Source organism: Notamacropus eugenii, chromosome 4, assembly GCF_028372415.1.
Source record: "Notamacropus eugenii isolate mMacEug1 chromosome 4, mMacEug1.pri_v2, whole genome shotgun sequence".
NCBI lineage: Eukaryota > Metazoa > Chordata > Mammalia > Diprotodontia > Macropodidae > Notamacropus > Notamacropus eugenii.
The window spans coordinates 241,392,483-241,405,217 of record NC_092875.1 but is presented as its reverse complement, the minus strand read 5'-3'; the positions used below and the strand labels follow the sequence as shown (position 1 = coordinate 241,405,217).

Here is a 12,735-nt window from a genome sequence, read left to right as displayed (position 1 = left end):
ATTAGCACATAGATGTTTTCATACCCCTAAGTATTTTAATGAGAGGCGTAATTGATTTGGTGAATATTGCTGGATTGGAGTTAGCAAGACTGGGTTCAAATAATCCTTTTGGCACTACTTATGTGACCTTTCAACAAGTCATTTAACCCCTCAGTATTTCAGGTAATCCCCAGGATTTATCCACTAACAAGAGGGGTCATAGGAATTGCCACACCCCCTTCTGATGAAATGATCATTCATTAAGACTTTGTATATGTAATATAAGGGTTGCATTTTGAAAAGTTAAGTTGGGTTGTTTAGTGTGTACGATAGGCCTTTGGTTTCCATGTCTGAACCTTGACACATGTTGATATTGTGATCCTGGTATGTTAGGAACTCAGGTGACTCTAAGTTGTAGAACAGTTGTGGAGCATGATACCAGCAACATCATCAGATCCTTCATTCTCAATCTTGACCCCTGTGAAAAAGTTAACATAAGTACTACCTTGAGCAAGAGAGATTATTTTTGTCCTCTAAGTTACAAAGAACCGGTGTCTGCTCCCTGCTTAAAAAAGAATTACTTTCCAAATATGAATTCCAAATGAATTTCACTAAAAATGTAACTTAGTTCTTCAAGGGGGTTAAGTTAATGAGTCGTGCTCATTGTTATACCATTAATGAAGAGTTAAAGAGGAAGTAGATTTAGTTGTAGGTGATTCCACATTATTGCCTTTTTATTCAATAGCATTTTAATAAATAGCTGAGATGCCAGATGTAATTAGTAGTCCCTTAATTCAAAACATGGAGAACAAATAATTGTGTGGTTTTTCTGGAAAAGTCGCTAAAAACCCGAGCTCGCTAAAACCCTGTATTAATTCACTAAGATTTAACTTTTTGTATTTTAATCATGAAAATAATTGCAGGAAGAGTTTCTAAAATGTCAGGACTTACAGTGAGACACACTTAAATACTTAAGTTTCATTTGTTTTTAGAATACTGTGTTTAGGTAAATAGATGTTTGTCCCAAAGTTTGAAGAGTGGTAATTCTGGTTTATACAAAGCTGAGATAAAACTTGTGTACTGACTTCTTTTTTATAGAAAATTGTTAAATGAAATAATAATTCCATATAAGTCAATATAAAGTTGTTGTTCTCAATTCTAGACATATTTATCATTACTATATTCATGGACCAAAAGGAAATGAAACAAATGCTGCAACAAAAGAAGTTGGACCATTCAACAACATTGATATGGAAGTAAGATGTAAACACATTCCAAATATATCAGTTTATAAGGTTTCTTGTCTCAGATTATGATTTAGATAACAAAATTCCATGGGAAGTTCTTTTCCCCTCTCTTTTACTTTTCTTTTTAGTTTGCTGAACTAAACTGGTAGGCGGGTATCATTCTTAGAATCTTACATGTTGCACGGAGCCGCAGAGAATCACAGAATTTTAGTCCAAGAATCCTCTCAACAACATACAGAGTAAGGGGCCTAGCTTTTGCTTGAAAACTTCAAGTGAGGGAGGCCCTCTGAACCTCTTAGGCAGCTCATTCTGTTTGTGTGTAGCTCTTGTTTATTGGGAAATTCTTTCTTCCATCAAGCCAAGATTTGCCTCTTTGCAGGTTTCATTTGAGTTCTTTTTACTCAGACTAAGCAGAACAAATCTAATCCTCCTTCTAAGTGACAGCTAATAGTTTATCCATTGGAGTTAGTAGAACTCTAGCACTTTGTTATTCACATATTTTAATCAACATGCTATTTTTAATTTTCTCTTAAATGGCACAGGGTCAAGTACAGATTCTTTGGGTACTTCTACTACAGACTACCTTTGAAATTAATTTTGAAACATTAATAACTACTTTTAATTAATAACTGCTGTTCAATGTGTTTTAAACCCACTTACTTGGATTATTTACCAATTCACCTCCCTTCATCTTGTCCCTCCAAATAACGCAAGAGGTTTATACGATGCTTTTGCAAAATCTAGACACATGCTTACCCTCAACATTTCTTGGTTATGATAAACCAGTAAGCTAATCTTACAAAGGAAGAAAATGAATTTTTTGGCCCAACCTTTTTTTTTGATGATGCTAAGCAGTCTGGGTTTTTGTGATCTTTTCTATTCTAGGTATTCCTTAACCATCACTCTTGTAATGCATTTTCACATTAGGAATTCTGTTAGGAATATGAATCAAGCTCACTGGCTATAGTTTCCAGAGTTCAACCCTCTCCTCCCCTTTACCCCCAACAGTGCTTTGGCCATGTATCTACCAGTTTTTTCATACCTGAGAATCTAAATGGTCTGGGCTTCATTAGGTGCTCTCCTGTTGCCCTACTTATCTTGGTCTTCCTGTTAACCCTTTAAAAAACATTTAGTAACTTTCCTTCCCTGTGCTCTTTCATTCTTTGTGTTTTCTACTTCTGGCCGTAAGGCTTTAAAACTACCTTAGAATGTAGTGGGTTGTTTCTCCCTGGAAATCTTCAAGCAAAGCCTGACTGACCACTTGTGAGGTATCTTTGCCAGATTGTTCTCATCACTTCTCATGTTTCTACTGTGGATCCTGACCAGTTGAATTTGGTGATCTGATGTTTTCCTTTTCTTCAAACGAAGACTACTGGTGAAGTAGAAGCAATTCAGAGTGCTCAGCATTTTTTGTCTCCTTTGAGGGAGACTGCATTGTGAAGAGAACCCTTTGTTTGGAATTAAAGAACCTGGAGTTAATTCCAGGCTCTACTATATTAGCTGTTTGATCTATTTATTTACTCTCAACTTCAGTTTCTTACTTTGTAAAGTAATATTTGGACTTTGTATCATAGGATTTTTTTAAAGGATGAAATCTGATGTATATAAAAAGCCCTTTTTAACTACAAAATACTGTATAAATGTGAATTACTAGTATCATTGTCTCACAAGATTGTCTTCACTGCTTTTCACCACTGAAGTAAATGTAGCTTTGTTTTATTTGTGTTCACTTGTACTTGGCTTTCTTCACTGTTATATATAATTTCTTTTTCTAAAGTTTAATTTCTTTTTTGAGCTAGATGATGAAATACTCACTTAAGATTATTAATTGTGCCATACCATATTGAGTGGTATTGGGGTACTAGCAATGAGTTTTCACATTTGTATTTAACACTGGATTGTTTATTTTTGTTTTAGATTTCTATGTTTGAAAAAGGGAAAGTACCTAAGATTATCAACCTTAGAGAGATCAAAGATGATATGCAAACTTTATACATAAATACAGCATCAGATAGTTTTGAATTCAAGTCCCACGTAGAAGGAGAAGGTGTGGTTGAAGGAATCATTCGCTATCATCCTTTCTTATATGATAAAGAGACTTATCCTGATGATCCTTGTTTTCCATCAAGTATGTTGGTCCTATATCCTAACTTCTACAAAGTTGTGGTTCAAGAAAAGTGTTTGGGTTTTGAAATGATGAGTTAGAGAGGTTATTGAGTTGAATGTCTATGCAAATTTTATATGTTTGTGTGTGCGTGTGTATGTGTAGACATGTGCCCCGGTAATAAAATGGGCACGTAGAACTCTGTTTTTTTCTGAACTCTTGTATCTTTTAAAAATTATTTTTCATTTTTCTGTGTTACTTTAACTGTAAGGCTATTGTTTATAATTTAACAATGTGCATACTTTATAATTTGTTCCTTCCAGTCTTTTGTGGACTGGGAAATGAAATAACTGCTTGTTTGGGTTGTGTCCAAAATAAGAAAAAATTGGTTTCGTTTGAAGGCCTGCACAGGAGATCTAAAATATCCAGTTCATTATGTATGTGTATGGACTTTCGCATCTCATTTTGTAGATTATTTTTTCTTTTTGGTTGCTTACTTGTTTGTAGCCAGATTCTCCAGATATTTTGGATGTTGAATATGTTATCTCTGGAGAAGTAAAGTATTACTTCATCTGTATCTTGCCTAATCTTGTTTAGAGCAGATAGGTAGTTATACTCTATTGATGAATATATTATTACAGCATAATAAGATATTTTGTAATGTATCTAACCATATGTAACTCACGATTATTACTTGAATAATCTAACCTCGTTTAAACTTTTTTTTTTAAATCAAGATTAGGACTAAAATCTCCATTAACTATAGTTTTTTCCCCCACCTAGTTAGGAAATGAGATTACAGATACACATCACTATCATTTCAATAGTAATTTTCAGTGTGAAAATTCCTGAAAATGTTGACAAAATTATAGAATAACAAAGAGATAGATATGCCTTTGCATGTTGGAGGATCTAGCTATTTGTCCCATTATTACTAAAGGGGAAATTATATCAGTGAAGAAATTTTGTCAAGAGCTTCCAGTCATCGTGGATAAAAAGATAAAGGATACAATATTTGTCCTTAGGTGCTTACATTTTGTGAGGAGAGGCAACCTGTATACTTATAAGTATATATGAAATACATAGGAAGTGTTCAGGAGTCACTGGTAGCTTGGGGGGAGCAGGAAAGTACTTGTATTGGAAATTGCATTAGAGCTGAACTTTGAAGGAAATTATTACAGGGAGGCATTCTGGGCATGGAGGTGAAAGAAAGAGAATAAGCATTTATTAAGCTCTTCAGGCACTGTCCTAAGCACTTTACAAATATTATTTCATTTGACTCCCACAGCTCTGTGAAGTAGGTGCTATTATCCCCATTTTACAGTCAAGGAAGCCAAGGCAAACAGACTGCCCTGGGGCACATAGCTAGTAAGTGTCTGAGACCAAATATAGACTCAGATCTTCTTGACTCCAGGCCCAGCACTCTATTGCCCTACCTTTTTGCTTTGCAAAGGCATGCAGAAAGGAAGTAGAGTATCAGGTGTGAGGAACCATTCTGTGTATGAAAGAGAATAATTTATAATGGAGCCAGAAAGGTAGATTGGAGCCAAATTGTGAAGGGCTTTAAGTGACCTAGAAAGAGTTTATATTTGATCCCAGAGGTCATAGTATATGTATCTGGGGGAGGGGCAAGGATCCTCAGAGGACTATCTAATCTAACCTCTTCATTTTATGAATTAAGAAACTGAGGCCCACAGAAATTATTTTAACTTCCTCAAGGATACACAAGTAGCAAATGTCAGACGTTATAGAGAGAAGAGAAGGGTGCCTAGGATAGACCCTTGGGAACACCCACAGTTAGGAGAAGGGAAGGAAAGATAATAGCCAAGCAAAGGAGACTGGGGAGAAGTGGTCAAAAAGTTCAGTAATCAAGAGATAGCAATGTTGTGAAAACTTTAGATTTTGGATTTTTTTTTTAATGTGTTTTCCTGGGAACCTAACCATTATTCTAAATACAAAAAGAAAATTCATTTTAATATCAAAACAGTTGACTTCCAAGTAAACTTTTAGGGTAGATTAGGGACTGCTGCCCTCTTGTCTCCCCCTCTACCCCCATACCCCCCACAGCCATATATACAAATGTACGTACTGACAGACTGTACGTATTTCATTTGAAGTTTTGAAACTTATTCTTCTCCATTGCCACCTAAAGACTTTTCTTGAGATTTGCTAGTTGTTTCAACAGAAGTTATTACAAATCTTACTTGTAAGGTCTTTTTTAGCAACAATCTTTTTCCCTTCTGATTTTGCCTAGAATTGAAAGATGATGATGATGATGATGACTGTTTTATAGTAGAAAAAGGAGCAAGAGGGAAAAGACCCATTTTCGAATGTTTTTGGAATGGAAGATTAATACCTTACACAACGGTAGAAGAGTAAGTTTTGATATTCTCTAAAATTTACATTAATTTTGTGTCTTAGAATCCATTGCTTCTATTAAATGATTTTCTCTTCTGTTTAAGCTTTGACTGGTGTGCTCCTCCTAAGAAACGAGGCCTTGCACCAATTGAATGCTACAATAGAATTTCTGGTGCATTATTCACTAATGATAAATTTCAGGTCAGCACAAATAAACTGACTTTTATGGATCTGGAACTAAAGCTGAAAGATAAGAACACTCTTTTTACAAGGATTTTTAATGGACAGGTAATGTTTTGGTATTTTGAATTATACATTTGTTTACACAATTATTCTAATTTAAATTAGAAAAATTCCAGTGGTTTAGTGCATTATATGCCATATTTTCCACTTTGTTTCTATAACTTAAATTTTTTCTCATAGATACTAATAAAAGTACTGCCCTTTTCTTTTGCTGTGAAGAGAGAAATAGGAATACTTCTGTATAGTTCTATTTTTGTTTGAGAATTTGTCCCCGTCTCCCCAAATTTTCCAGGAGCAGCGAATGAAAATTGACAGAGAATTTGCTTTGTGGTTGAAAGACTGTCACGAGAAGTATGACAAACAAATAAAATTTACACTCTTTAAAGGGGTAATTACAAGAACAGATCTTCCTTCTAAAAGAATGCAAAGTCCATGGGCTACCTACTCTGCAATAGAATGGGATGGAAAGACGTTTAAAGCAGGGCAGTTGGTAAGTTTACATTTTGGCATGTATCTTTTTAATATTTCTAAATTCTTTTATTACTCCTAGCTAATGTTGACTTAAATCAGGGGTGGGGAGCTTGAGGCCTAGATAGCTTTAATCTCTTGTTCTAATAACTCTCTGTTCATATCCTCTAATCATTTATTAATTGGGGAATGACGTATTCTTGTACATTTGACTCAGTTCTCTATATATTTTAGAAATGAGGCCTTTATCACAGAAATGAGTTATAAAATTTCTTCCCAGTTTTCTACTTCCCTCCTAATTTGTTTTTGCATTATCTGTGCAAAAACTTTTAAATTTAATGTAATCAAAATTATCCATTTTATACTTCATAATGATTTCTGTCTCTTGTTTGGTCATAAATTTCTCCATTCTCCATAAATCTGTCAAATACACTATCCCTTTGAGTTAAAATTTCTGAAACAAGTGTTAACTTTTTATCACTTTGAGTTTATTCACAGTGCTCTTTGTGGCAAAGATTTTATTCAGATCAAAATTTCGTGTTTTAATATTCATGTTATTTAATTTTCCAAGTTTTTAGAATTCATGTATTTCATTTCTTATTTTCAGTGTGAGTCACGTAATATTCTTGTTGGATGGATCTAGAAATGGAGAAACATGTACAGTGTCAATTATTCTTGAATATAATGAGATCTCAGCAAAGCTAGAATGTAGATTTCAGACCCAGTGCTTTTCCTCTCTGGCGTTTGATTGAGAGACAGTGTGTGATCTAGGATGTGGGGATAGTTTTTGGACTTGAAATCAGAAAGATCTGGTTTCAAATCTTGCCTTTGACATGTAATAATTATGTGATCCTGGGGAAGTCATTCAACCTGTGTGCTTCAGATGGCTCCTGAGGACTCTATAAGCTAAGTCTCTGGAGGGGTTGCAGTAACAACCCCTGATTGTTTTGTCCTTACCCTGACAGAATTGTAAATATGAGAAGTGCTTTTCATATTTGAGTTTTATATAGGCTATTACAAGATATACCTATTTGTGTGTGTAATTTATTTTTATAACATAAATAATAACTGAATACAGTGTATATTAATACTGTGTTTTGTTTTTTGTTACTAAATACTAGGTAAAGACAACCAAGACACTTCCACTCTATTATGGAAGCATAGTAAAATTTTTTCTTTATGGTGATCATGATGGAGATGTATATGCTACAGGAGGGGAGGTTCAGATTGCAATGGTAAGGTAACAAGGAATGAATGAAAATTACCAAATTCTTTTGGCACTTTGTGCTTCTGGATTCAGTACGTTTTTAAAAAATCTTTTTTATTTTCTAGTTGCTTAATATTGCCCCTTATTCTTGGCTCATCCTTTCATGGAAGTCAGTTAATAGCTTTACAGTATCTCAGATAATATCTCTTCAAACTTGGAAGACTTTTAAGTATTAATCCATTAACAGATTGTCTTCTTAGGACCAGTTAATATAAGCATAAGAGGGTGGTCATTGGAAGGTTGAGCTTCAGGAAGTTATGTTTTTTGGTCATAGCATCTCTTAAAAGCATTCCACTAAGTTGTTCAAGGCTTGGATGATGGATGGTTAAATGAATACCCTCTCTGGAAAAAAAAACCTATGCTTCTTTTAGTACTTAATTAAGATTCTTGCATAATATTAAGCTTTAGTTACTGTCAATGATGTGATTTTTTTTTTCCTAAACCAAAATGTGTTTTTGGCATAGATTTCTGTGTTTCATTGTTGATGAGATCATAAAGTGAACTATAGAGTCTTATAGTTCTAAATAGAGCTTCTCCTGGGCCCCCTTGCCATCTAGAGTAAGGCTCCCACTCAAGCCCAATAACAGTACTAAAGTCTAGAGTGAAAGAAGAATCTTTTATTACAGTCCTTGCAAGAAGCAGGCATGTTCCCTATGATGAGAGAAGTGTACTGATACAGAAGCAAAAGCAAGCTTTATGCTATTAGTCTGTTGTAGCTCCTCCTTCCAGAGTCCAGATTGGTCCAAACCCCTTCCAGTAACAGTCCCTGAAAGCAGTCATCTCGTGTTGTCCCTTCATACATTCCTATGTTTCCCCTCCCTCATCATGCATCCCATGCTCAAAAATGGCAGCTATCTCTGCCTGAGGGGTGTGTGAGATAATATGCAATGAATTCATTAAGCATGGGCAATGAAGAAAAGCTTTCTCCCAGTCACTGACCTCAGCTGGTTTAGGCTATTTTGAGTCTGGCCCTCTTTACCAGGAACTTTGAGGTTAAGCTAGCTTCTTCCCCTGAGAGCTAATTGGTCAGCTTGTACAACCTTGAAACTGCAGCATCTTATAGAAACCTAACTTTTTAGTGATCATCACATAGTCGTTACAAATGCTTCATTTGATCAGATTAAATAGCTTTTTGATTAACATTATGGATTAGGATTTTTGTTTGTGTAAAGAGGTCGTATGATTGAGATTTTTAAAAGAACAATATAGAAATATCTGGTAGATATTTAATACTTAAGTAGATTAAAGTACATTTTTCTGGAAGTTAAGTTCTTCATTTTATGTAAATACATCTTGTTTCTGAAATGTCTGCTTATTATAACATTCATTGGTTTTTTATGTATTTAGGAGCCTCAAGCTTTATATGATGAAATTAGAACTGTACCAATCACGAAGCTTGATAGAACAGTAGCTGAGAAAACTATCAAAAAATATGTAGAAGATGAAATGGCAAGGTAAGATTCATTAAACATGATTGATATTATTAGTCATAAGTATGTTAGTGATATTTGTCAATTGTGTTCTTATAATAGGGCAATTATTGCTATAGGCATATTATATCTTCTGCCATGTTTTCAGCATTGAAAAGACTCCCTCCTACACTAAATTACGGTTCTGATGCCTAATGGTCATATGTAGTTGGCAGTCCTTGGGTTGTAAAAGTTTGCCAACGTGTAATGTAAACTCTGCTAGATCCCATGTAGTTTAAATGCTTCTAGGATACGTTGTATAACTTTGGAAAGTTAACCACTAGACAGTCTGTAGTTTGACGTAGGGCTTTGATGTAAGCAGTAATTGTTAAAACAGTGTTGCCTTGCAAATCTAACTTTGTATTGGAAATGTGAAGGAAAAGAGTTTCATATTTACAATGTGAATTAAATTTAATTATGCTGCTAAAGTTTTGTTTTTTTTTTAAAGCGTTGTTAAAACTTTGCACAGTGTCTTTTCTGGGGGTAAAGAATTAGATGTTGAGAGGAAGCCCATCAGTTGGGGAATGACTGAACAAATGGAGTGTGATTATAATGGAATACTGTTGTACTCTGAGAAATGATAAGCAGGATGCTCACAGAATAACCTGAAAAGACTTGCATGGGTTGATGCAAAATAAAATGTACTGAGTACAAAGTCTCAGTAATATTATAAGATAATCAGCTGGGAATGATGTAGTTTTTCTCAGGAATACAATGATCCAAGAAAACTGAAGGATTTATGATAAAAAATGCTATCTATCCCCAGACAAAGAACTGATGGTGTCTGAAAACAAGCATACTTTTTCAAACTTTCTTTATTTTTCTTGAGTTTTTTTGTCTGTTTTCTTTCACAGCATGACTATTACGGATATGTTTTGCATAATTACACATGTATAACCTATATAGAATTGCTTGCCTCCTGTGGGATGTAGCGGGGAAGCGGAAGGGAGAGAATTTGGAACTCAAAAATTTTAAAAACACATGTTAAAAGTTTTGACATGTAACTGGGGAAAAATAAAATACTAAATAAAAGCTAAAAAAACCTTAGATTGATTACCTATGGGACTTTATTTTTGGCGTACAGATTTTTTTCTATAAGGCTCATTACATTTGTTTCCTCAGTATTGTATTGGACAGTAATGAGTAGAAATAAGGGTTCTTCTGGCTCCTCTACTAAACTTTATTGTCCTTCAGGACTTCTTTCAGTTCACTTTAATTCTTTTTTTTATTTATTTTTTAAAAACTGGATTATTTGTTTTCAGTGTTCAACAGTCACTTCCATGTATCTTAGATTTTTTTTCCCACTCCCTCCCCCTTATTCCTCCCTACCTCCTTTCTTCCTCTGAAAATTCCCTGTTCCTATCCTTTGACCATTTATCAATTGGGGAATGACTTGTATTCTTGTACATTTGATTCAGTTCTCCATATATTTTAGAAATGAGGCCTTTATCACAGACAGTACTTGCAAAAATTCTTTCCCAGTTTACTGCTTCCCTCCTGATCTTGGTTGCATTGGATTTGTTTGTGCAAAAACTTTTCAGTTTAATGTAATCAAAATTATGCATTTTGTACTTCATGATGTTCTCTATCTCTTGTTTAGTCATAAATTTCTCCATTCTCCATAAATCTGACAGATGCTCTATTCCTTGCTCCCCTGAGAACTGAGTTCATAATTCTTTTTTTTAAGATTTATTTTTTATTAGTTTATTTGTTTTCAGTGTTCTACAGTCACTTCCATGTAATTTAGATTTTTTTTCCCCTTCCTCCCCCTTCTTTCACCCTCCATTCCCCCTCCCTCCCTGAGATGTCATACAATTTTATATAGGTTCTACACATACATTCCTATGAAATACATTCTCACCTTGGTCATGTTGCATAGAAGAATTAAAATGAATGAGAGAAATAAAACAAACCAAAATGTAACACAAAAGAAAATGATCTACTGCATTCTGTGATCAAATTCCATAGTTCTTTCTCTGGATGTGGAAAGCATTTTGCCTTAAGAGACCATTGGGAATTTTTTAAGTCCTTGCATTGCTGTGAAGGGCCAAGTCTACCAGAAAAAATCGTCACATGCTGTGGTTCTTGCTGTGTACAAAGTTCTCCTGATTCTGATCTTTTTGCTCAACATCAGTTCATATAAGTCTTTCCAGACCTCTCTGAAGCCTTCCTGTTCATCATTTCTTATAGCACAATAGTATTCCATTACATTCATATACCATAATTTATTCAGCCATTCCCCAACTGATGGGCATCCCTTTGATTTCCAGTTTTTGGCCACTACAAAGAGTGCTGCAATAAATATTTTTGTACATGTGGGACCCTTTCCCATTTTTATGATCTCTTGGGGATATGGTGCTAGAAGCGATACTGCTGGGTCAAAGGGTATGTACATTTTTGTAGCCCTTTGAGCATAGTTCCAAATTGCTCTCCAGAATGGTTGGATCAGCTCACAGCTCCACCAACAATGAATTAGTGTTCCAACCTCTCCCACATCTTCTCCAACATTTATCATCTTCCTGTTTTGTCATGCTAGCCAGTCTGATAGGTGTGATGTGATACCTCAGAGTTGTTTTAGTTTGCATCTCTAATCAATAGTGATTTAGAGCATTTTTTCATATGACTGTAGATAGCTTTAATTTCTTCCTCTGAAAACTCCCTGTTCATATCCTTTGACTACTTTTCAACAGGGGAATGACTTATATTTTTATAAATTTGACTCAGTTCTCTGTATATTTTAGAAGTTTAAAACAAAAAGTGAGTCAGTACTAAAAATGAAAAATGTTATTGTCTTAGAATTCATCCTTTTCCCTAAAAGTAATCCTTAGGTTAATGAAAATTAAGTTACATAAAATAAAACGAAGTACATGCCCATCCATTCAGTCTCAATCTTGTGTTTTTTAATTTCTCTTTGATGGATAATGGATTTATATAGAGGGGAGATGGTTTCTATTGAGATTCATGTAGTAGAAATTCCATCATCTGCCTTAAAGAGAAGGGTTGGCTCAGTTGGACAAGGAATTCTTTTCCTGTTTATCATTATGACATATTTTATAAATTGGAATTGTGATATGTTATTTTGGTCATAGACTTCCAGATCGTTTATCTGTAACTTGGCCTGAAGGAGATGAATTGTTACCAAATGAAGTCAAGCCAGCTGGGACCCCTATTGGTATGATTTCTGCCTAGCATTAAAAATGAAATTTTTTGGCTATTTTAGTATCTTAGCATATAAGCATTAAGGGAAGAGTTTATAATTCAATCCTTGTCACAAATCAGTCTTTGCTTCAGTCCATGGTCTACAGTGTACATAGTTGCCAAAATGATTTTTCTTAAACTTTATTATGTCCCTCTCCTACTTAATAAACTCTTGTAACTCCTTGTTGCTTCTGTAATAAAATATAAGCTCATTTTTGCTTTTAAAGACATTCAAAACTGTGGCACAACCTACCTTTCTAGGTTCATTGTATATTAATCCACTTTTTGCATGTTACGTGCAGTCCACCCCAACTAGCTTTCTCACCATTCTTCACAGTGAGGACTTCGCATCTAACATTCCATCTCCTATTTCTGTGCCTTTGTATTGGCTATCCCCTGGTA

General features: G+C 34.6%; 1 protein-coding gene across 4 annotated transcripts in view; it reads left to right on the top strand.

Moving 5' to 3' along the window:
• The window catches only part of SMCHD1 (structural maintenance of chromosomes flexible hinge domain containing 1), a 170,307-nt gene that overhangs the window by 50,694 nt on the left and 106,878 nt on the right, over positions 1-12,735 (top strand). For all 4 annotated transcript variants that reach the window (XM_072604319.1, XM_072604318.1, XM_072604320.1 and 1 more), the window contains exons 9-16: positions 1,142-1,235; positions 3,144-3,354; positions 5,585-5,705; positions 5,793-5,976; positions 6,224-6,421; positions 7,521-7,634; positions 9,014-9,120; positions 12,225-12,307. In XM_072604319.1, the coding sequence (XP_072460420.1) occupies positions 1,142-1,235; positions 3,144-3,354; positions 5,585-5,705; positions 5,793-5,976; positions 6,224-6,421; positions 7,521-7,634; positions 9,014-9,120; positions 12,225-12,307 (1,112 nt within the window). The remainder of the gene's footprint in view (positions 1-1,141; positions 1,236-3,143; positions 3,355-5,584; positions 5,706-5,792; positions 5,977-6,223; positions 6,422-7,520; positions 7,635-9,013; positions 9,121-12,224; positions 12,308-12,735) is intronic.